The following is a 25,492-nucleotide window of genomic DNA, read 5'->3' as shown; positions in this document are numbered from 1 at the left end:
TTAGAATGGGCATTTTCAGAAAATCTACAAACAACAAATGCTGGAGAGTGTGTGGAGAAAAGGGAACCCTCTTACACTGTTGCTGGGAATGTAAACTGATACAGCCACTATGGAGGTTCCTTATAAAACTAAAAATAGAATTACCGTATGACCCAGCAATCCCACTACTGGGCATATACCCAGAGAAAACCATAATTCAAAAACACACATGCACCCCAATGTTCATTGCAGCGCTATTTACAATAGCCAGGTCATGGAAGCAACCTAAACGCCCATTAACAGATGAATGGATAAAGAAGATGTGGTACATATATACAATGAAATATTACTCAACCATAAAAAGGAACAAAATTGGGTCATTTGTAGAGACATGGATAGACCTAGAGACTGTCATACAGAGTGAAGTAAGTCAGAAAGAGAAAAACAAATATCATATATTAATGCATATATGTGGAATCTAGAAAAATGGTACAGATGAACCAGTTTGCAAGGCAGAAATAGAGACACAGATCTAGAGAACAAACGTATGGACAGCAAGGGGGGAAAGCCAGGGCGGGGTGCTGGTGGTGGTGGTGGTGGTGGTGGTATGAACTGGGAGATTGGGATTGACATGTATACACTAATATGTATCAAATAGATAACTAATAAGAACCTGCTATATAAAAAAATTAAATTAAATTAAATTTTTAAAAAAATGGCAACTCTTTGGGGAAAATTATATTTTTGTCAAGCATTACTGTAATTCAAAACTATTAAGTTGGTGTGCCTCAACAATTATATCCATATTTTAATCACAACACAAACTGTGAGAACAGGTTTTCCTCTTGCTATTATGTGTTGGATTTTTCTATGGCAAACACATCATCATTCAGGAATGTCAAGCTCTCCTGGAAAAAGTAAAAGACTGCATCTCACTTACATTGTTAATCTCCATAAATCACTTCTCAATTAATGCCCAGTCTAGTAGAGTTTAAGGCTGATAGTTTTTCAATGTAGAGATGTCCAATTTCATGCTATATACTTGAGTAAATATACATTGCTACCAAGTTCAAAGTATTGTGGTTTAAAGGAATTGCAGTGTAACTTCAGTTAAACTACAGTGGTCATGCAATGATTCAGAGAGTGATTACATAGTTTGTAGAATATCCATATAATATTTTACCTAATTATGTGCAAATTTACTATGTTATTGGCATGTTCATCAGAAGAAGTAAATACAACTTGAATTTCAAACGACTTTTTTTTTAAACTTCTGGGCAGCTTTGAGGTTGAAGGCATGGAGCTGAAATTATTGGCAAAAATTGGGTTTTGGAACTGTACTTATCTACAGAGTTCAATTATCCATGCTACCCTTTTCTCCATTACCCCCTAGGAAACTGAAAGTTGGATATATTAACTTGTCCTATTATCATCAGTCCAGAAGGCTTTACAGACAAGTTTGTGCTTATCTATTACTTGTGAATTTGAAAAAAATGGACCTTATACGCTGAAGTTCTGGCTTCAATACTTGGTAAAGTTATGTCTCTTTTCTCTCCCTCTTCTCCGTAAACTTTTACTGTCCTCTTGCTTCTCATTTTCAAGTCTCTTCTTAAGGAGAACTAAAAACTCACTGTCACCTAATCTTCCTTCAAATAACAGTAGAAGCAAAGCATAGAATTTAATTTTATTAACTGTTTTCTACTTCATTACATAAGTTCTTCACCTAGTGTGTTTGTGCTTTATTTTAGAGTTTATAAAATTTTGTGATGTATATATTCACATTCAAGGGTCATCTTAGAATCCTGCTCCTTGGTATCATGAAAGGTGCTACTTTTGATCAGTCTGGGAAAATAAGAAGAATGGATGCTCAATAGATATTTAAAAATGATAAGTTTGTTTCTGTACAACATCATTAAGAGATTATTATACTGATAGTAGAAAACTTTTTTAGGGATCCTATAACGTTCACATTTTATTTGACACCTAATGGACCTCCATCATCTATAACTACATTTCGGTTTTCACTGTTTTATTCACTGTCCCCTTTCTTATACATCAGGATACAAACCATGAATTTGTACTTTTAAGTTCTAAAAGCTGAAAATAACAGCTGAAATATTAAACCTGACTTCCTTTGCTTTTGTGATACAGGCAGGTGGTTCAGTATCAGTGGAATGATAAACAAATAAATCAGCATAGTTATACAAGTGCAGAGATGGTGGTGGCTTGCCAGTGTTAAATGAAAGGGTACAGACCTGCCTTAGGGCTATTTTAAACAAGAGATTGAGAAATGAAATCTAAGCCAACAGGGGAGAGAAATGTTTATGCTGTCAGAAATAAGTAGAATGGTGCCTTGAATGTTCTAGCAAGGTTATTTCGGTAACCAAAGGCATTCTTAATAAAGTACAATCCTTAGTCTATGGGGTGGGTTTCTATAAATGTTAGAAATATACTAATACTGAATTATTAATATCTTCAATTCCACAAACATTAACTGAGCAGCTAAAATGTGTCAGAGACTGTGCCAATTTACTGGAGATATAGGATGAACCATCTCTCAACCCTGGCTGCCTCTAAGGATTGGTCTCAATCTCCTAGGAGCCATAAAATAATATCAATACCTCAGCCTCGCCCTCAGAGATTCTGAGTCATTGTGACTGGGATAGGACTAGGCACCCATAGTTTTTTAAAGCTCCCCAGGTGACTTAATATTCAGCCAGAGTTGAAACCCTTGGGTCTTAGGCTCTCATATTCCCTTAGAGAAAACACAAAGATACAAATAGCAATGCAGTAGTAGGACAAATAAATGCTGTGGCATCTAAGTACTACAAACTCTGGAGTGGTGTGCTTCACAGGGAGACAAGGGACAAGAAATGCTTCCCCAGGGAAGTGAGGTAAACATTTCAAAACATTTCAGAATTCTCAGTAGCTACAGCTGGCTAACATTTCTTTTTTTTTTCTTTTTTTTTTTTTCCGGTATGCGGGCCTCTCACTGTTGTGGCCTCTTCCATCGCGGAGCACAGGCTCCAGACATGCAGGCTCAGCGGCCATGGCTCACGGGCCCAGCCGCTCCACAGCACGTGGGATCTTCCCGGACCAGGGCAGGAACCCGTGTCCCCTGCGTCGGCAGGCAGACTCTCAACCACTGCGCCACCAAGGAAGCCCTGGCTAACATTTCTTGAGCAAGTACTATGTGCCAAGTGCTTTTGATGGCACCCCTAGCAATTCCCGAAAGTAGGTGTTATCATACACACATTGTCAATGAGGACACTGAGGCTCAGGAAGAGTCAGTGACTTGCTGAAAAAAATCACAAAACTTCTAAGTGGCAGGGTTAGGCTTTGAACCGAGACACCTTGCCTCCAACTCAACAAAGTATCTGGGGAAAAATAAGTAATGAATTTAGGTGATTTTTAAATTTTAATACTTAAAAAAAATAAGTGTCAAGAAGGGCTGCCTCTCAAATAGCTATAGTGGTTAAGATACTTGAAGACAGAGTCAGATTTTATCACTTCTTTCTCCAATACTATTTTTAATATTTTTTTCTGGGGTTTTCAAAACACAGTGAGTATTTTACTTTCCTTCAAGTTGACCTAGTAGAGATCCAAAGACAGCAACGCTTTATAGAAAAGCCATTTCTTCTCTGAGTTGAATCCAATCTGAGCCCTGGGGAAATTTCGATTTGAGAGTTACACTGATCTACATATGACATATCTGCATAACTAACATCAGGGCTACCAGTGACTGTGCTGTCCCCACTTAGCTGTGCACTTTAAGTATATAAGCTTATGACCTAAGCCATAAGCAGCAGACCCAGGCAGGAGTTAACCAGCTAGTCATTTCAGCCTACATGTTTTAATATGTTGTCCTTACCAACATAAACATTATCTACAAAAGGGCCCAGGGTTCCTTTTAATTCCTGAAAGTACCCATGTTATTACAAAGTATAGGAAACAAGCTGTATTGTACTAAATACCTTTATATCTATGATGCAAGGCAGCCTTACAAGACTTGTAGAGAAAGTTTAAATAATAACAAATCTTAAACATAACAGACTAGAAATTATAGTTTTATTCAATGAGGTAATTACAATTTATTTCTATATTAATTTGAGTTAAACATTCAAATAAACATCCATGTCCTAAGATCATATCACTCAGATGTAGTACTAGGATACCTATTTTTTAAGAGTGTAAGTATTACTGTTTTAACTCATGATGTTTTAATTGTGCCTGAATATTCCTTTCTTCTCCCTTCATTTTGCTTTCCTGAACATTCCAGCTGAATGTGTGCCCTCACACTTGTCCGAAATAGCCCAGATATTGTTTTCTTCCTTGAGACATTTATATCCTATGAACCACCAAGGGCACAAAGCACATAGTAGGACCTCATAAAAAATTTCAGAATAGACATTGAATGAGTAGAGTGAAATCTTCCAGAGTTTTGACCATTACTTTACCAGAAGTGTCTCCTGCCAACAATGACTGAGTCCCAGGCTAATTCAACATTCACATCCATCAGAGAGGCAGAGGGGACTGTTACACAGGCATTGCCATTGGAGGCAAGAGAGCCTGACTCTCCTTTCCTCTCCATTGCCATGCAGCCTTTGAAGAGTTATTTACCTTCCCTGACTTTGGTTGCCTCTACTGTTTACGGTGGGACTGATGATGCCTTACTTGCTGAGAAGCACAAAGTTGGTCCAGATGATTTTATAAGGTCTTTTCTAGCTCCAAACTATGACAGATCTTTGACTGAATCAAACCTTTCTTAGTCCAATACAAATAACACAGTTTGGACAAAACACAGATCATTTGAAGGTGCTGTACTGTAAAAGACATGTGATAATGAACTAACAGTAATCATCTGATGTAAGTGAATTAACTACACTGCATTGCAAATTCTTACTTATTACTATTAGCACTTTTATCTGCTTATGAAGAATCTTATTTGTTTCTTACCTTTTGACTTCCTGTCATGATATGACCTGCCTCGATAATGAGGGGTGTCCAAATACAGATTTTCAAGATCTTCTTGCCATGATTCTGGATTGAAGTGCTTGAGCAGATCTTCCACAGTATCAAATTCTGCAATTGTTTTGTCCAGAGTATCCGCAGTGAGAGTGGGGTCCGTTACTGATGGAGAGTGATAGGATACCCCCTAAGAGTGACATACAGCTCAGTGTACTCAGAAAAAGTCCATTGCTACGAAATACAAGAGTCACACAACCATATGGAAGGAACATAAACAGACTTCTGATTACAAGACATCATGTACATAAATATCATGCTAAGCCACTGTGCCATAGTCTTGCTATATTCTTAAATAAGAACAATTAAGTGGTAAATCATAGTCATTCACGTTTTTGCAAATCAAAAACTGGAAGGTCATAAAACATCCATGTCATCTGAATTGTAATCATTAAAAAAAATACCAGCTAAATGGAAATATCAAAATAAGTCATGCAATTTCTTCGTTCAAAGTCTCAAATCATCATATCCATATTTACAAATAATGGTGAGCAGGTAAATTCTGAACTCTTTTCCATGCAAATCTTGAATAATCCATTCATTCTCTCCATTTAGCCTCAGTGTCTCATCTTTGTAGCTCACCTAGCATTGTAGACATTCTGTGAACAGGGTTTAAATTTTCTCTGGAGATATCTTGATAAAATTTGGCACTTTAACCAGCTTACTAACTGTCGACAAGGATAATAAGCCATGAAACTGGCTCCCTTGACCTAAGAGTAGAAGATTCACACGCGTGTGTGTGCATTGTTTTAAACATCTTTATTGGAGTATAATTGCTTTACAGTGGTGTGTTAGTTTCTGCTGTATAACAAAGTGAATCAGCTATACATATACATATATCCCCATATCTCCTCTCTCCTGCGTCTCCCTCCCAACCTCCCTATCCCACCCCTCTAGGTGGTCATAAAGCACCGAGCTGATCTCCCTGTGATATGTGGCTGCTTCCCACTAGCTATCTATTTTACATTTGGTAGTATATATATGTCCATGCCATTCTCTCACTTCGTCCCAGCTTCCCCTTCCCCCTCCCCGTGTATGTGTGCATTTTAAGTGCTATAGTTTGTGAGGGATCCCAGTTGCCATTAAAACATTCTCAGGAATACTTTTCAAATGGGGAATGCAACATCATCGAAAGTCTGGAAGGGATTATGTATTTTGCCATGGAATACACTCCCACTTAAGTTTCCAAGCACTTACTTAACTAACCCTTGTATAATCTAGAGGTAAATGAGCCATGTAGCAAACATCTCTGTAAAAATTCATGACCCATTAACAAGGAAATGGAAAGCACATAGTCTCCAATGATTTCTAAATGTCTTTAAAGAAACAGCCAAACAAATAAGATCCCCCAAGGGCAAATATCCCATATCTCTATAGGAAAAATAGAGATTAATGAAAACTTGCATTTCTGAAACTCAGTTGCATTCCTATTGAAAAATAATATGCCTATGCATTATAGAGTCCCAGACAGTAAAGCCCACATTTATATTTTCACTCTCAGGTAACACATTTTCTTTTTAGCCAATCAAGATCCAAAAGTCCCCAAAGGTTCACTTGCTCTCAGGGGAACAGTCTGTCTTTAGCAAAACTAACAGGTTTTATAAAAGCATAACCTACCATTGGTGTAATTTAGGAGATTTCAAACAAGCCCTGTAGGGAAAGGGAGTAAGTGGCAGATGGGGTTTGTGGAGTAGCGTGTGAGACATGAGATAGACTGCTGAAGGTATCAGGCCAGCTCCTTAATCTAGGAGTGTATTTGTGTTTGTGTGTGTGTGTGTGTGTGTGTGTGTGTGTGTGTCTCTCTCATAGAAGCTGAACCCTGATTGAAGCATATCACTTCTGATTTTCAGATCCCTCTTGGCATCCTATGCTAAAAGCGACTAAATTTATGAATCAGTAACAAAATTCCAAATTCCCATTAAACTTTGGATTGTCTGGATCTACAGTCTACCCGGCTCATACACAACAGATGATTTACGATTAGCTTTGTATCATGTGGGTCTAAGAACCAAAAAGTCAAAATGAGCTGGCCAAAGTTAGGTGCACGGCAGCATATGAAAGCTTTGAAATTAAAATTCTTCCCTCTTTTTTGAAACAAAAGCAGGAATGTCAATCAAGCCATTCAGACACAAGCATAAGCTACTTAAATGGCTCTGAGGAACTCCTGGCAAGGAGCTTCCTGGGGTTGGTCCTATCAGTACCTAAGGTGTTGTGTGTATTCAGATATCTCTCCAAGAGAAAGCTGTGGAGGGGATCTTACTCCCTGAGGAGGAGGAGGGAGTCTAGTCTCTTCTAACACTAGTCTGAAGAGCAAATCCAAACCATAGGTAAAATGTAAATGTGTCCTTGTGTGTGAGTTTTACTGCTCTTTTCAAGTTTTGACTTAAAACACTAATGATATTTAAGAAAATATTTATGAGTGACTAGGTGATCTAATCAACTCATGAGAATATTTTTGTTTCCGAGGCAATTATATAAGAGCTATTTTTGAGAGAAATACTAGTTGGGTGTGCCTCTTTCAATTGCACTGTAAACTTGATCTCATTCAGCTTTTGTTATATGTTTGTAAAATCAATTTTAAAGCTAAGTGAATTACTTTTAAAGCAATGATAAGAATCTGTAAAAATGTTCTGTAAACCAGTTTCAACAAAAACAAAGAATGGTTTATACAAAAGTAAATGGTAGGTCCAAGGGCCCTTGCTCCTATTCCAGAAGGTTCTTGAAAATCAGAATGCTGAGAAAAGGAGCTAGGTCCCCCTGGTCTTCCTAGAGGACTCTGCAGAACCTGGACTTGGAACTCAACCCAGAAGTGTTTCCAGTGGATTTGGACCTAGTGCTGAGCTTCCACAGATGCACCAAATGGACAGGACAATCCTTCTCTTTAAGAGGACCTGGATTATCCTGAATCAGTGAAGGGTCCTTTAAACTTGATTTCTGCCCTTTGGGCAGGAATGATTAGATAACCCTGAGTTATCATGTATAAGATACTTGAGAAGCCAGAGGATCTCCTGTCAAAATAGAACACTAGGTCCTGAATGGCAAAAGCTGCCACTGACATGTACCTTGAATTGTCAGTCTTGGGCTGCTAACTGCCCACACCTCTTGCCTAACCTCCCAGCTCCTCAGTATTACCTGCTTTATTTTAATTTTCACCTTCCTGACAATGATTGCCTATACTCAGCTAGGTTCAGAGCCTGCATTCTTGACCATCAGAAATGAACAAAACACTCTTAATATCACCATTAGAGACTGCACTGATCTCGATCAGATCATGTTCTAGTTCAGCAGCCACACCAGGTGAATTAAATAGTCACAGAATCCATAGCTGAAGAAATCCTGGCATCTGAGGGAATTTTTTAAAAATCGCTCCAAGAACAAAAGATAGAACAATGCTTTTGGGAAAAAAAAAAATCAACTCTGACTCAGCCACACTAACCCACTTTAGAACCATGGACAAGCTTTCTCCATGCTCTTAATCTTTTAATGAAGAACTGCATTTATTATCTTGCAGTTTATTGCTACATAAGTGCTACCCATAAGATTGGTGAAAACAAAGTCTGCTCTTTCTGTACAAAATAGATAAGTATACAGAATACTGGGAAATGACTAAATTTGGAGGAAAAAAAAAATGGAGCATGAACCATTTTATAGTTTCAGGGTGAGTTATGTTTTATTTTCAAGCCAAATAGAACACCAGCCTGGCTTGCACTTAAATTATGTTACCATAAACATGGATTTTTCACATCTGAAAAGATCCTTGAAAATGCAAAGGTTAACGGCATCCCCTGGAATATTCAAAAAACTATTTCAAAATTCCCCACCTGAGCTTGGGCCCTGAACTCTTTCATACCTTTGATATGTCTGGACAGTCCTTTAGTTGCAACATTCTGCTTTGAAATTGATAAATATTTAAGTCATTGTCTATCCCCTGTTCCTACAAGGGGTACTGACATTTCCTGGAAACCTTTCTGAAAGAGGAGAAAAAAGGGCATCTGACATAGCCCACTATAACCTAAAAGAAATGGAAGAACACATCATGTTTGAGATCTGGCTTTGGGTCCAGCCATAGATCCTTCATGCAGCTGAAGTCATCCCAGGGTTGACCTTAGCTACTACTCCATCAGTTGTCTTTGCAGGCAACAGAAAAAATAATTACTTACTGAGATAGAGCTTGTGACTGACTCCCAATTGGTCTCTGAGGCTGCTGCAGGTTGGAAATCTTCCTAGAAGGCAAAGAAACATCCATGTGAGTCAGGCAAACCTCTGTTCAATTCATTACATGCACAGTTTCATCTCAGCCATCTGAATCTTCCTCCAACTAAGTGACAACAGGAATACAGGCTACATTACTGCTGAACAGGTCACCATCTGTCTTAAGCACCTCTCCTCAAGAACCCTTGTCATTCAAGACATGGACAACTGCATTCACATTTACGTATAAACACTGGCGAAATGAAAAAATGTGGGGACAGGAGTTCCAATTTTAAGTCAGCGATCTACTGACTGTGTGACCTCAGGAAATCTACTCTCCTCTCTTCCTCTTCTGTAAAAGGCTGGTATGGGATGCTTAAATTACAGGGCTGTTTTGAGAATTAAATGCATTAGTTATGTAATTATAACTAGCACTTAAAGTGCTTAATAAAGAGTAATGATAATTATTGTCAGTATTAATGGTTATTTGGTTTGAACTACGTTCTGCATCACTTTCAATCTGTGATCTTTACAAAAATAAATTAACTGACAAAGTGCTATTCCTGACTCTATCAAGAAATGTCAGGAAGACTGGCAGGTGAAAGAAAATGGCCATGGGAGGGACAAAGTACTACCCACTCAAGAAAAGAAAGTAGAGAGCAGACCTGAGAAAGTTATCTCAGAAGTCTTAAAGGATTTGTGACCCCAGAGAAAGAAACTTCTCTTATAAGGCAAACTTCTTTCTGATTTGTCTATAAGTTTCATGTTAATTACTCTAGTAGCAGTAACTTTTAAAAACATAATGGGAAGGGAAGCTAATCCTATCATTTTTACAAGTCACAGATGTTTTCTTGACCCTGCTGAAACAAATCACCTTAGTTAATTTCTTCTAGCCCGATCAGGGAGTAGGAGGTATTTTAAGATGATGCTGATAAAAAATTCAGCCACTCAAATCTGGCAGCTTATACACCTAAGTATACTGAATGAGAGCTAAGTATCAGGTCTAAATTTCATTAGCATTTTGAGAAGCCGGAAATGTATTTATTAAGTGCTCGTGATGAAACTGGTTTATATATAAATGTCTATGTTGAAGAAATTTTAGTTGTTTACCAGAGGGAGCTAAGGCAAATGCGGGCTTCAAGGAATGAACATCTATTAAAAACTGGCTGGACATCACTATTCAAATCTCAGCCTTAGGGAAGAGAGGAAAGAAAGAGAAAATGTGGTCTCTGCACCCTGCAAGACAGAATACATATGGAAAGGGCACTGAATTCTCACAGACGAATGTGTGCAAACAAATGGAGGTTGGCATTTATATGAGTCTTCATAAACTGGTAAACAGGTGAAAAAAGCAAGAAAGCCAATGGCTTGCCCCTATCTTGAAGAGACTATTGGTGGGAGAACATATTCCAGATAAGAAACTGGGACATGAGTAATTCTCAGATCAGAGAATTTTCATTTTTACTAATTCATTATATACTTGTTAATCATCTACTGTGATACATTCTAAGCTGAGGGTAGAATCACAAAGGAAATAAGAAACTATACTTGCCCTCATGGAGCTTAAAATGTAGACACATAAATAAACAGGTGAACAAACTCATGCAGGTGCTGATACTAATCAGGATATCACAGGCAGTAAAAAATTCTGCATGCAGAGGAAGTAGGCTTTAGAAAAATTTTGCATAACGAGGTGACTCTTGAGCTGAGTCTTGTAGACTCATAAGTAGATAAGTAAGTAGATGGTTATTTGCAAGAAAGGTGGAGTAGAAGACTCAGTCAAAGAGAGAGAGATCTAGACAATGTGAGGAAAGCATATAGAAGAAGTAGCAAGTTGATGAGGAAAGTTAATGAGTCATGTTGGACATAAAGTGTTTGACGTGCTTATACAATGTCCAGGTAGAGATGTTCAGAAATCCATTTGTTACATGAGAATGGACCTCATGAGCGAGTCTTGAACTTGAGATATAAATTTGGGAATCATCAGCATAAAAATAGCTGATGTATATAACATTGTGTAATTAATTAAAGCAAGTAATGGATTATATCAACAACATATGAAAATCAGAAGAGAGACAATCTTAAAATCTTGGAAGTGAAAAGAATTTTTAGGATTATCTAGTCCAATCTCTTCATTTTAATTATTAGAAAACCAATTCTCAGAGAGATAAATGGTGTGCTCTGTATCACGTAGCCTTCTTCTGGGAATGCGTGGACCAGCAAAACCCATTCCTCAGTACAAATTGTGTGGTGATCTTTCACATCATTATAGCTAGCTTGGATAACTGTATGCCTGAGGGCAAAAGATGGAACAGAGTCCAAAAAGGGAGTCAATAGAAAAGCAGGAAAGGAATAAAGCAGAGTATTGGTAGAAGGTTCTATGTAAATTCTATAAGTATTATAAGATAGGGGTCCAATTTCATTCTTTTACATTTAAATATCTAGTTTTCCCAGAACCATTTATTGAAGACTATCTTCTTCACTATCTGGGCTACAGGATTCTAACCAGAAACTTTAACAGGCACAAATGATAAAGGATTTCATTAAATCCTAGATAAAATGTAAATGTATCTTCTCTAAGGAACATGAATATTAGACATTTAAAAGAAACCAACTATCTTTTACCTTATTTCAAAAGTTTGCCATTATATGTAAATGACATTTAAAATAAGCTTATAAAAGGGAATGATATCCCTTATAAAAATAAAATACAGAAACTCCAAACTTTAGCCCTGAATGGAAAATCTCTCCATGGGAAGGAACATAGCAATTTTACTTTCTAAATCTATCCTCACTATGGTCGTTCTCATCTCTTCCCCCATAACGTCCCAAATCCAAGATACCAGTAAGTCTGCCAACTGCCTGTTAACTTTCTCCATGCTTCTACCTTTCTCCGTAGAGTCCACATTCCACATGGCAGCTAGAATTATCTTTTTTTCCAAGCTTTATTGAGAAATAATTGAGATAAAACACTGTGTAAGTTTAAAGTATATAATGTGATTATTTGATAATATGTATATATTGCTAAATGATTACCACAATAAGGTTAACACATCCATCAACCCACATAATTACAAGTGTGTGTGTGTGTGTGTGTGTGTGTGTATGAGAGTGTGTGGTGAGACAATTTAAGATCTATTCTCTTAGCAACTTTTAAGTACACAATACAGCAGTCACCATGTATTAGATCCCTAGAACTTATTCATCTTATAACTAGAAGTCTGTACCAACATCTCACCATTTCCCCAACTCTTCTGCCCCTCAGCAACCACCATTCTACTCTGTTTTTATGTGAATTTCATGTTTTTTTAAAGATTCCACATATAAATGAGATCATACAGTTTTTATCTTTTTTTACTTAGTTCACCCAGGATAATGTCCTCAAGGTCCATCCATGTTGTCACAAATCTAGGATTTCCTTCTTTATTGTGGTAAAAAAAATATATATATACATATAAAATGTAAAATATATATAATATATATAACATACATATATATAATTTCTATATATCATATTTTCTTTATCCATTCATCTATCAGTGGACACTTACGTTGTTTCCATGTCTTAGCTATTGTGAATAATGCAATGAATGTGGGGTTGTAGATCTCTCTTCAATATAGTGATTTCATTTCCTTTGGATATATATCCAGAAGTGGGATTGTTGGATCATATGGTAGTTCTATTTTTAATTTTTCAGGAACCTCCATACTGTTTTCTATAGTGGATGCACAAATTTACATTCCCACCAAAAGTGCATTAGGGTTTCCTTTACTCCACATCCTCAACAACAGTTGTTATCTCTTGTCTTTTTAATAATAGTCATCATAACATGTGGGAGGTAATATCTCATTGTGGTTTTGATTTGCATTTCCCTGATGACTAGTGATGGTAAGCATCTTTTCATGTACCTACTGACCATTTATATGCCTTTGGATAAAATGTTTATTCAGGTCCTCTGCCCATTTTTAAATCAGATTATTTGGTTCTTTTTTTTTTTTTTTTTTGCTAGCAAGTTGTATGAGTTCTTTATATATTTTTGATATTAACTTCTTATCAGATATGTAGTTTGCAAATATTTTCTCCCATTCTACAGGTTGCATTTTCATTCTGTTGATTGTTTCTTTTGCTGTGTAGAAGCTTTTTATTTTGATGTAGTCCAACTGCTTATTTTTACATATATTGCCTTTGCTTTTGTTGTCATATCAAAAAAAAACATTGCTAAGATCAATGTCAAGGAGCTTTTCCCCTATGTTTTCTTCTAGGAGTTTTATGGTTTCAGATCTTACATTTAAGTCTTTAATCTATATTTAGTTTTTGTGAGTAGTGTAAGATCGGGGTCCAATTTCATTCTTTTGTATTTGCATATCTAGTTTTCCCAACACCATTTATTGAAGACTATCTTTCCTCTATTGAGTATTCTTGATTCCACTGTGAAATACTGATTTATTTCTTGTTTCTCGACTCTATTTCATTGATATCTTTTTAAACTGTAAATCAAGTCACTTTTGTCTTCTGCTTAAAACACTCCAACATCTTTCCATTGCACTCAGAATCTGGTTTTATAAGAGCTGACCACTGCTTGCCTCATCTGCTGGTGTCCTACTCTGATTTGATGTTCTACAATTCTCCCTAACTATCCTCTCACTACACTGGCCTTCTTACAATCTTCCAAATAATACTCCAAGCTTCTTCTCCCTTTGGATCTAAATTTGTTGTTGGCTGGGATGCCCTTTCTCCAGGTCTTCAGTGACTGGCTCCTCATCAGTTGGTTCTCTGTTCAAGTATCATATATTTAGAGAATGTCCTTTGAACGCTCTATTTAGAATACTCCCACTCTTTGTCACTCTATTCATGTAACCGGCTTAATCTTCTTTAAAGCATTTATGATGAACAGAAATGATTTTATATTTGTTTTATTGCTGATTATCTCTTTCCCCAACTAGAAAGTATGCTCTGGAATGGCAGGGACCTTGTTTATTGTTCTCCACTCTATCCCAAGTTCCTAGCTAATTTTGGTACAGACTCCAATTTCTCTGGTCCCCAGCGTACTTTCAGGAAAGACGTTCAGCTGCTACCCCCCAGTATAGGCAAGCAATACAGATTGTCCTCAACTTAAGATGGTTTGACTTTATGATGGTGCAAAAGTAATATGCATTCAATAAAAACTGCACTTTAAATTTTGATCTTTTCCCCAACTAGCAATATGTAGTATGGATATACTCTCTCCCAGTCATCCACAAGATCATGAGGGTAAACAACCGACACACTACAACCATTCTGTACCCATACAGTCATGCTGTTTTTCATCTTCAGTACAGTATTCAATAAATTTCATGAGATATTCAACACTTTATTATAAAATAGGCTTTGTGTTAGATGATTTTGCCCAACAATAAGCTAATGTGTGTTCTGAGCATGTTTAAGGAAGGTTAAGCTAAACTACAATGTTTGGTAGATGAGGTGTATTAAATGCATTTTCGACTTATGATATGTTCAACGGGTTTCAACCTTGTCATAAGTTGAAAAAGATCTGTACTTTATAACCAAAGTCCTTTCTGAGCAGTTGGTGCCTATGTCATACGATTTGTTACATACTTTTAATATCATCCTGGGTAGACTGCTAGTTTTTCGAGCTGCAGGTTAATGAAAGACAAACTCCTTTTTCATGGGTGCTGAAAGGCACTGCCCTTAGCATTACTTTAAGAAATGTTAAAATGGGCTTTCCTGGTGGCGCAGTGGTTGAGAGTCCTCCTGCCAATGCATGGGACACGAGCTCGTGCCACGGTCCGGGAAGATCCCACATGCTGCGGAGCGGCTGGGCCCGTGAGCCATGGCCGCTGAGCCTGCGCGTCCAGAGCCTGTGCTCCGCAACGGGAGAGGCCACAACAGTGAGAGGCCCGCGTACCACAAAAAAAAAAAAAAAAAAAAAAAAGAAAGAAATGCTGAAATGGAACAGTGAATACTCATTTAAAATGTATCAACACAGTCCAGCTTACAAAAACGTATTTCTGTTTTTTGTTACAGCAAACTCCAGTAAGTGCTTTAAAAGCCATGTCCCATTCTTCTGAGGAGAGAGAACTGTTTGCTAGGTCCAAGAAGTCAGGACAAATTCAGCCCTTGATTTCCTTAGCTCTTGCTCCTGAAAGGCAGTATGTTCCATCCTAGAAGAAAGGAGCTGATATTTTGGCTATTTTGTTCCCTCAGTCCATGTAGGAATCTTAGCCCCTTGGTGCTGTGGGTGCCTTACTGAGGTCATCTAGGGTTCAATGCCCTCACTTGAGAGATAAGCAAACTGATGGTCAAAGAGAAAATGACCCATCATCCCCAAACTAATTAATTATTACTGGAGTCAGGACTAGAACCCAATAAGCTACTGTGTATGTCTTAGTCACATACTCTTTCCAATCCACCAAATAATGACATATATCATTCTACAATTGCAGGCATCTTAATCTGCACTGTGTTAATCTAATAAGAATTAATTTATATCACGATAAATTATAATAACTTACTCTCAACTCATGTCCTCACATTAAAATAGTTCCTAATTATATTTTGGCAGTGAAACTCATTATTTGGCATTTTGAAATGAAACTCCCTCATTCTCTGCATTTTACTATTTGGAGTAGTATTGAAAACATAGATATGATTCTCAGATCTTCACTTTTTAAACAGCTTCGTATGCATAGTTTGGTTTGTATGGGAAAAAGCGTTATAGACTAGAAAGTTGGGGAGGTATGTAAAAATAAAATCTTAAAAGTACTGCATAAAATGCAGATAAATATTTATATAATTGTAGCATGGAAGATATATTTCTAAGCATGAATGCTGAAGTCAGAAAACATAAAAATTGATACACCTCACATATATGTCATTGTATAAATCCAAAAAATACCAAAAACAGAATTGAAAGCATAATGACAAACTAGCAAACATACTGGTAATAGATACAACAGATAAACAGTTATTATCCTTAAAGTAAAATAAACTCATAAATCAAAAGATTAAAACAATTTTGCTAGAAAAATGTACAGATTATCTGATTGTACCAGGACTGAAACAGTGGGAAAGAAAAAATTGATTCGGGGTGGGGGTATGCGTGTCATCATTTACCTAAAGCCTTATATGTTATATTATTAGATTGAATGTTATCACCCATGTAGTCCCTGGTGGAAAATAAAAGCCTTCTTATAGAAATGTTTCTCACCAATTGCTAAATAGAGAATTGTTCAAAGATAGAATAATAAAGAATTGTTCTAGAATGATCACATTTGGTTCCACCTAAACCATGGCTATTGCAGCACAAACTTTGGTGTTTTGAAAAATGGCCACAGAAGTATGCAGTTCTTTTTGAAGCAGTATAATTTTATTTTATTTCATTTTTTTGTTATTGTTTCTTTCTTTCCTTCTTTTTTAATTTATTTTTCTTTTCTATTATGTTTTATTACAGGATATTGAGTATAGTTCCCTGTGCCATACAACAGGACTTTGTTATTTCTCAGAAATATGCAGTTTTTAAAAACAGCCACAGAAATATGAAGTCAGCTCAGGGTCAGACAGGCATTTATCTGGCTCTGTTTGTGGACAATTTGCCCACAGGCTGAAAGCAAATACAGCTGGGGATAAAATAGCATTATAGGTAATGAATATTTTCAATAATAATCTCTTCTATTAAAGTCTACAATATGAATGGGAATTTCCATTTCAGAAAGGGTATCTCCAGATAACCCTTACTTGCCATCAGTAACCTTGAGCCCATCCCAGAGGGCAAGTGGTATATCACAAGCTAATAAGTGAATAACCTACTCATTCCTCTCCCAAGGCAAGCCTGCACACATTTATTCATCAAGTGCCTGCATTGGATGTGCAAAAGAATCCTTCTCTTGTCCCTTTATAGTGGAGCTGGGGACACTTGTCTTTTAAATGTTGTTGCCAGGCCAGTATTCCAAACATTTGGGATGATTAGCTGTACCACCTGTTCCTGGATCTCACAGAGGATGGCTGTTCATTTTTATCCTAGGTGATTATGCTGTATGTGAGTAGATGAGCCATGAACTGTTCATTGCTCAGAGATCGTATTCTACCATCTCTTAAAACAAAACATATGCAGTTACTGGGGGTTTTTAAAAAGTATTCAATCAAAACAATCTTTAACTTACCAAGGATGACTTATTTTGGAAAAGTTTTAAAAAATTTCCCTAATTTTGAAAATCTTCTACTGTTTGATGTTTTATATTCATTCTACAGAGGCAAAATTAAAGAAATATCTCTCCTTATTATATTTGTGTTTCTTGACTGAATTAATGCTTAAAGGTGTTTCTTTTGAAATGCAAAAGAAACACAGAGGGATTTGTCATGATTCATAAAACAATAATGAGCAAATACACTACAACATTTATTCCTTCAGCGAATTCTTCATTTCATGACACTCTGCTCAGTTCATGACCCACTGAGGGAAATTCAAATAATGCTAAACTTGGAACCCTGTGCCCTAGGATCACTCTATGGGTGAGATCCTTTAAAACAAAGACTTTTGATAGTCCAATACATGAATTTCTGGCATGCAGTCCAAGCAATATATATGGAAATGATACATCAATGTCCTAGTGTTCACAGGAATAGAATAAAGCAAGTATTGAAAACTCTTAGGTTCAATCAAACTCTGTGATCCAACCAAACCTTTACAAGTATATTTCATTATATGCTCATCATCAAACCAGCTCTTTTACAAGTATTAAGGGAAAAGCCTTGGTTGGATGCCAGCTTTTATTGGCAACAACATGTAACACAAGGATATCAAGAATTCAAGGATCAATAATTAACAAGAATCACCAAATGTAAAATAGATAGCTAGTGGGAAGCAGCCGCATAGCATAGGGAGATCAGCTGGGTGCTTTGTGACAACCTAGAGGGGTGGGATAGGGAGGGTGGGAGGGAGACGCGAGGGAGGAGATAGGGGGATGTATGTATATGTATAGCTGATTCACTTTGTTATACAGCAGAAACTAACACACCATTGTAAAGCAATTATACTCCAATAAAGATGTTAAAATAATAATTAACAAGAATCAAAAAGCATCTTTCAAAGTTAGAGAATTTGCCTGTGAAATTTAATAACATATATACTTAGAGTTATAAGAAGCTATGGGCATGAGTCATCTATTATTGGAAATATAATTTATATAAAATAAATATACCTTTAGTAACAAATATCTCTCAGAGATAAGACATACTTGCATTTTCCACTGATTTAAGAGTTAAATTTACCACTTTTTCATTTATCTTTAGTAACAATGAAGTATGTATAATGTTTTAATTTAAAACTTCTAGGATTCATCAACTAATCATCCATGTATTCTTTTTTTTTAACATCTTTATTGGAGTATAATTGCTTTACAATGGTGTGCTAGTTTCTGCTTTATAACAAAGTGAATCAGTTATACATATACATATGTTCCCATATCTCTTTCCTCTTGCATCTCCCTCCCTCCCACCCTCCCTATCCCACCCCTATAGGTGGTCACAAAGCACCAAGCTGATCTCCCTGTGCTATGCGGCTGCATCCATGTATTCTTGATGCTAATGTCAAGATATTTTTTAAAAGTTCACTTTTCTTCTTATAAGATAAAAAACTTTTTATAGTTTCTGATTTCTTCAGAGGGAATTTAGTCTGGGAAGTTGCTCTCAATAGGAGAAGCAAAGATTAGAGCAAACACCAGTCCAATGGCAAATAAGACAGTTCTTCTGACAAGCAGAGAAGACGTCATCAACTTGGAGAGGGTCATGAGAGTCATCCTGAGAACTAAAGAAGTTCTGGAGGTGTGTTTTCAAATAGAAAAAGGGTGAACAACATGCAATTATTGTTTATGTACTATGACTTGAGGAAAACATAAGGATCTTGGAGAGGAGAAACAGATGATGAAGAAGGTAGTTAAAGCCTGTGTTTGCCAAACAAGGAAGTCTTGGCAAAGGGCTGCACAGAAAATTATAAATTGCAAGATACAACCTTGCTAATAGCTTTCACTGTGTTTGGTACACACAGATGATAAATGAACATTTAATTTACATCTAGAAAGGTACTGCCATAGGTCTCTCTGCAATGTGTTGCTGAAAAGTTCATACAGATTTAAATTTTGTAAATAGCTCTTGTAAACACAATAAAGTTGTTTAATATTAAGAAAACCCTATGATTGTTTTGTAGCAACAGCTGCTTTTTATGGAGCCTAGATTATGTGACCAGCACTATAGGAAACCCTTTACATACGTTATCACACTCATCATTTCTGTAGCTTTAAGAGATGAGAAAGTAGGGAGACAAGGTACTTAAGGAACCTGCCCATGGAATCAAGCCTGGTTATTAAGAAGCTCCACGGATACCTGAACTTGAGGCTGATTCTTCATGCTGTTTCATCTCTGCTGAACTACTCCTCCTTTCATTTATAAATAATCCTTTTATAAGATAAACAAATATGCTTGATTTGTGCTAAGTACAGGTTTTCATACATTCCTTAAATGCATTTCAAAAAGAACATTTGGTTTGGTTCACCAGTAGCCTGAAGATTATTAAAGATTGTGCTTTTGATAGTGCTAAGCTAATCTTAAAGATTATTTTCACTACCAAGCGAAAATGGATGGCTGAGGAAATTACTTTGCTACCTCAGGAAAATTACAAGTTTGAAATGAAGAAGAGATATACTGACCTGAATTATTCATATTTTCATTTCCTTGCATTTAGCACAATGCCTGGTACACAGTGAGCACACTTTGTTTTTTGTTTTGTTTTTGTTTTTGTTGAGGGAGGAAGTACTGTTTCAAACTCAAAATCTGAGAAACAATTTCACTTTGATTGGATGACTCTGTGCTGAAATTCACACTCTTAAGAACTACTAAACTTCTCTGTACTTTAATGGTGTTATATAAATGGATTATCCTCATCTTGGCCAAAAGCTAGTTACATTATTAAGACAAATATTAAGGAAAATGGGAATTACAAACACTATGAAGATTAAGGCCATATCACAAAAATCCTTTAGCTAAAAGCATTTCCTCTATGAACTCAAATTATTGCATTGCTAATTAAAACTCCTAAGATTTTACTTTAAGGAGAAAATACCATTTAAAGTTCAATAGTCAACACAGCTTGTCATACTACCAGGAAAAAAAGCACTGGTGAAACATTATTCAGCAAGTGACAGGTTTATAAAGGGGGACATCTTATAAAAGAATCAGGGCAAGACATGCATAAAACATTCAAAAAGCTGTTCATTCTTTTTAAAAATATAAATATTGCCTAGGGAGGTGACTGTGTTCTTGGTGACACATTTTTTCCTGTATATATTAATCCTTATCCTTACACTCGACCAGTATGCTTTCACTGGTGCTGCAACTCATCATAATTATCATTTGGCACTATAGGCTACACTGAATGTGAAATATTTAAAAGGCATGTTTATATCATAGAACTATGTAAATGAAATAACAGTTAATTCAAAGGACAACCTTTTTCTTGACCTGACTGTAAGGGGGTTTCCACACTCATTTATGTGGTTAAACTGGAGAACTGGTTACTGTAAAGTTTGACACAAAAGTGTAGTACCCATCCCCCTGCAAATTACACTTCACAAAGGTGAGATTAGCACATTCTTTACTTTGCAGTTCCTCTTTCCACTCCCCACTCAACTAGCAACTAATCAAAGTACTTTGCAGGTTTCAGATCTCTAAAGCAGGCTTGCTGTCTGCGTTATGAGCTGACCACCAAACACACAGGTCGTGAGCTTCATCCTGTTAAGGCTGGTAAAGCTTCACCCAGAGAAAAATTCAACTCTGGCCAGACTCTGGTTAAAGCCAGTGAAGGAGGCCTCCTAGGAACAGATGTGCAACTCAGCCCATATAACTTCATCATTACTCCTGAATAAACAGCTCAAAGTCTTCTCCTACTGGTTGGGAAAATCATTTTGAATAGGACAAAAGGTGTTTAGATGAGAGATCCTGCAATCTGAATCCTATCCGTTTGTATTCATGGGTTTTTACAATTCCTTTTTACTTTTGGTTATCATCAGTTAACTTTTGCTTGTCATTACATTAGCAGTATTCATCAGCAGTTTCAGTGAGTGAAAACACTAGGCTTTGCACAGCAAAATTTTAATCCCAGATTGGCTCTCCTTTGCTTCCTGCTATACTTTTTTGTATTATCACATGCTATGTACTTTAAGAATTCACTGCTGCATTCATCTAAGTCAAATATAATTACAAAGGTATTTTTGCTGCCAAAGAAAAAAATACAATGCATTCCAAAGTCAAAGGGAAAATACTCTAGGGCCTGGGTAAACTATTGCTTCTTCTCTACTGGATTGGGAAAAGTCAGAGGTGACTAAATTGTTGCCCAGGTTCAAGGATTAGCTGAGATATTCCCTGCATATGGGTTTTTTTAGGAATACTTCATGTCTCACAGTTAAACCTTGCACCTATTTCTTATTCTCAGCAGCACAATTTTAGAGCTGAAAGGGATCTTACAGATCACTAGGTTCAAAGTTCTATTCTCTATCTAAGATTTCTGAATGGCCAGAGTATATAATTCACTGTGCTGGTCACTGGGTAATGCATAGATGCCTAAGATGTAAAACTGCCTTTGAGGAATTTACCATCTAGATTAATTCTAATTCCCCACTCTTTTCATTCCCTTTCACATCAGCAACTTTTAGTTCCATAATGGCTCATCATTATGTGAAATTATCTTGTTCATTTATTTTTGTACTTGTTTCCAACCTTGTGAGTCTCCACTAGAATATAAGCTCTGGGGTGGGGGGGAGATGTTTTCTAGCGTTCTCACTGTTCAGCCTCCAGCATTTACAATGGGGTGTGTTAACTAACATGCTTTCAATAAATACTGGTTAAATGAAAGAATAAATAGACATTGGATTACTGTGAGGATCAAACGAGATGATTCATGTAAAGCCCTAGCACACTGGCTGCTACACAGTTGAGTGTTAATAAATATGTGTGGAATGAATAAATGAATAACACAAGATATCTAGAAACAAATGTCTCAGAAGAAGTAGCCTGGAGTTGACCCCTGGATGATAATCAGGGCTTCTGATAGTAACGGGAGTAGGCAGGTGGAAAAAAGGGCATGAACAAAGACTAGAGTGGCATGATCTTGGACGTGTGAGTCTGCCCTGTGCCCAAAGTAGCAGGCAGAAAATGAGGCTGCAAAAGGAGTAGGGCAAATCAGGGGGTCTTAAATGCCAGGCTTGGCTTTTTCTTTTTCATTTTCTTTCTTTCTTTTTTTTTGTGGGGGGAGGGCATTTAACCATTCATTCAACAGGTATTTATGGACTTCCATTATTAGTGACTATATGACTCAAGTTGCTGCAGATACAGAAATGAAAAAAAGCATCAAGGTCACTGCTCTAAGAGAGCTTTCAATCTGACCATCCTGTGCCTACACACAAGTAAATCAAGCCCCTAAAAGGTCAAGTGTCAGCCTCATCAGCAGATCTGATGCCTGGAGCCTAGGTCTCTGGACATACTGTAGTGCATTGCATTAACTCATAGGAAGCTGGTTACTAATAAAGTAAACAGAAGATAGCTATTCTGAGAGATGAGAATAGTGGAGAAAATTGAAGATAAGAAATTCAGTGCTGTTGGTTTGAAAAAAAACTTTCTGGAATGTCAGTGATCTTCTAAGGCAACCTTAGAATTAGGAGATATTCCTTATTTTGGTAATCAAAACCCTAAAATGATAATAGCATTCTCCACTCAAATACAATTTAGTTCTATTTTATCCCTCAGCAGGATGCAAAATTACCTTTCTTCTTCAAAGAAGAGTTAGAATGTTTGCCTGATGAGAAAATTCAATAAATGAGAATCCCTTAAGTATTTTATCATGACCCCTGAGGCTGGTCAGCAGGGACTGATTTGGTGGGATTACTAAAAGCTATGTCTAAACCCAGCAGGGATCATAGAGACAGAAGCTAGAACACAAATGGGCATGGATGGCTTTCATCAGAGGATCTCTAAGTGCCAACAAAATAAAAGCAAACCACGTGTCTTTAAATGAAAAGCAGGGAGGTTGAGAAACTCCTTTGCTATTCACCTTGCTGAATAAGGATTGCAACATTTTTAGTTGGTAGAAGAGATTTGATAATCAGTGTGTTAAAGCATTTTTTAAAATTTTGCTTTGGAGACAGAACACTCAGAATCAAATTCTACATGGAACACTGACTGTGTGACTTTGGGCAAGGTAAACTCTCTATGCTTGAGATTCCTGATTTGTAAATTGGGAAAAATACTTTTTCTCCCTACACAGGGTTAGCTGAGGATTAAATTAGATGACTCATGTGAAACTAACTGGCACAGGTGGACACTTACTGCATACTTTCTGAAACTAGTGCAGTCTTTCCAATATATTATCTTTCCACTGGAAACATGGCTATATAAGACCTCTGCAAAGATGGGAATCACCTGTTAAAATTCTGGAGTCAGACTGAATTGGATCCCAACTCCACCACTTAGGAGCTAGAGTCCTTGTACCAACTACTAAGTTTCTCTGTGCCTCAATATTCTTATCTGAAAACAGAGATCATAGTAATTCCTATCTTAAAGGGATGTTCTGAGGATTAAATACATCACTATATGTAAAGTAATAAAAGTGGCTGACATGTAGAAGAATATCCTGAACACATTTTTCCCTTGGAAGAAATGTTGATTGGTCTATCCAATCTATAATGGCCTAACATACTAAATGTACAATGGCCTAACATCTAAAATGTACATTAGAATTTTGAAATTTTCAGAAAGCTTAACATCTCATCTCACTTCACTCTCCCCATCTCCATACGAGCTGAGTCCAGATACTTTAGATAAAATAATTGTCTGGGTCTACTCAAAGAGAAGCTCTTCTGATTTCCTGCCTGGTCATTTGTACTACCACTCGGCATTTTCCTCATGTTAGGATACACTCCTCCAGGCCCATAACTGCATGCACTAGCCTCCCTACAAAGGTAGTTCTGCCCCGTTCCCCAGCAAATTACTGAGTGCTTACTATGTGCTAGATACTGTTCTGGGCATACTCCAGGGAATACAGAGTAAATAAACAAACATGGTCAATTTGGCCATATGGGGAACAGATGAGACAGGAACAGATGCATGTAAAAGTACTTTGCCAGCTGTAAATTACTACACATATGTAAAGGACTGTTATATATGTATTCTTCAAAATATCAAACAAAAAATTTTGAAAGGGCGAGAACTTGCTTCATAAATATCAATAGTTGAAGGAATTTAAATATAAAACCTTTATATGCATATGTAAACTACTGATTCATGCAGGAGTTCAGCCCATTCTTGGACTCGGTCATCTCTGAACCAGTCTGTTATCTCCTGGTAAAATATTTCTGCATCTAAATGAATTATTGCCATTTCTAACTCATGAATTAAAATTTGTAATTTTGGAGCTGGAAGAGGCTTTACAAATCATTGACCAGTGCTTTCAGTTTCCAGGCACTGTGCTGACCCTCTCCACTGGGTCTGTCTTCTCAGGGCTTCTCCTATGTGTCCTCCTTGTGGGAGGAGTGTACTTCCTGTCCCCTTGAGGCAGGCTTGGCCATGTGACTTCCTTTGACCAAAGAAATGTGAGGAGAAGCTTTAAAACACATCATGTGGTTCTACCATTGCTCTTTTCCCTCTGCTGCATGTCCCACATGGGGCTGATCCTTCAGGCCTGGATCCTTAAGTGGAACACAGTTGTAGGTGATGAGCAGCTGACGTGTAACCTGATTGAAAAGTCAAGCTTTTTTTTGTTAGCCACTGAAATTTTGGGGTTGTTTGTTACTGCAGCATAATTTAGCAAACTATGACTATTTCAGGAATCAATGGCCAGAACTGTTACTTTCCAATGGGAACACACCTAAACTGATGAGAAAGCCAGAACTAGGTTCCATGTCTCCTGACTTCTAGTCCAGACTTTTTCTACACTAGCACATGCTTTAAGAAAAGCTAGTCCTTCTCTAAATAGTTCTTCAGACCTCTAGAGTGATTTCTAGCTGCACATTTTTTCCTTCCCCAAACCCAGTAATGTCAGTCCATGAACACTACCTTACTCTGTAGTAGTCCTCTCCCAGTTTCTGTTCAGCTTTACCCCCGGTCAATCAGTGTTGAAGAAAGATGAGGAAAAGCTTGTTGTTTTCAGAGGCAGCTGAAAGTATTGGAGGGATCAATGGCTGTGCTGTATGAGATGCACAGGGAGCAGGTAGAGGCAGTGGTACTCCTGGTACAGGGTGGGAGTGAGGTACCCAT

The 25,492-nt window shown here is 37.1% G+C and overlaps 1 protein-coding gene across 2 annotated transcripts in view; it reads right to left on the bottom strand.

Moving 5' to 3' along the window:
- PDGFD (platelet derived growth factor D) overlaps positions 1–25,492 on the bottom strand; it is a 229,870-nt gene that overhangs the window by 21,364 nt on the left and 183,014 nt on the right. For both annotated transcript variants that reach the window (XM_059068284.2, XM_059068285.2), the window contains exons 4-5: positions 9,165–9,227; positions 4,936–5,134 (exon numbers count right to left, since the gene is read on the bottom strand). In XM_059068284.2, the coding sequence (XP_058924267.1) occupies positions 4,936–5,134; positions 9,165–9,227 (262 nt within the window). The remainder of the gene's footprint in view (positions 1–4,935; positions 5,135–9,164; positions 9,228–25,492) is intronic.

The sequence above is a fragment of the Kogia breviceps genome, chromosome 7 (genome assembly GCF_026419965.1).
Source record: "Kogia breviceps isolate mKogBre1 chromosome 7, mKogBre1 haplotype 1, whole genome shotgun sequence".
NCBI lineage: Eukaryota > Metazoa > Chordata > Mammalia > Artiodactyla > Physeteridae > Kogia > Kogia breviceps.
This window is presented reverse-complemented; position numbering and strand designations above follow the sequence as displayed.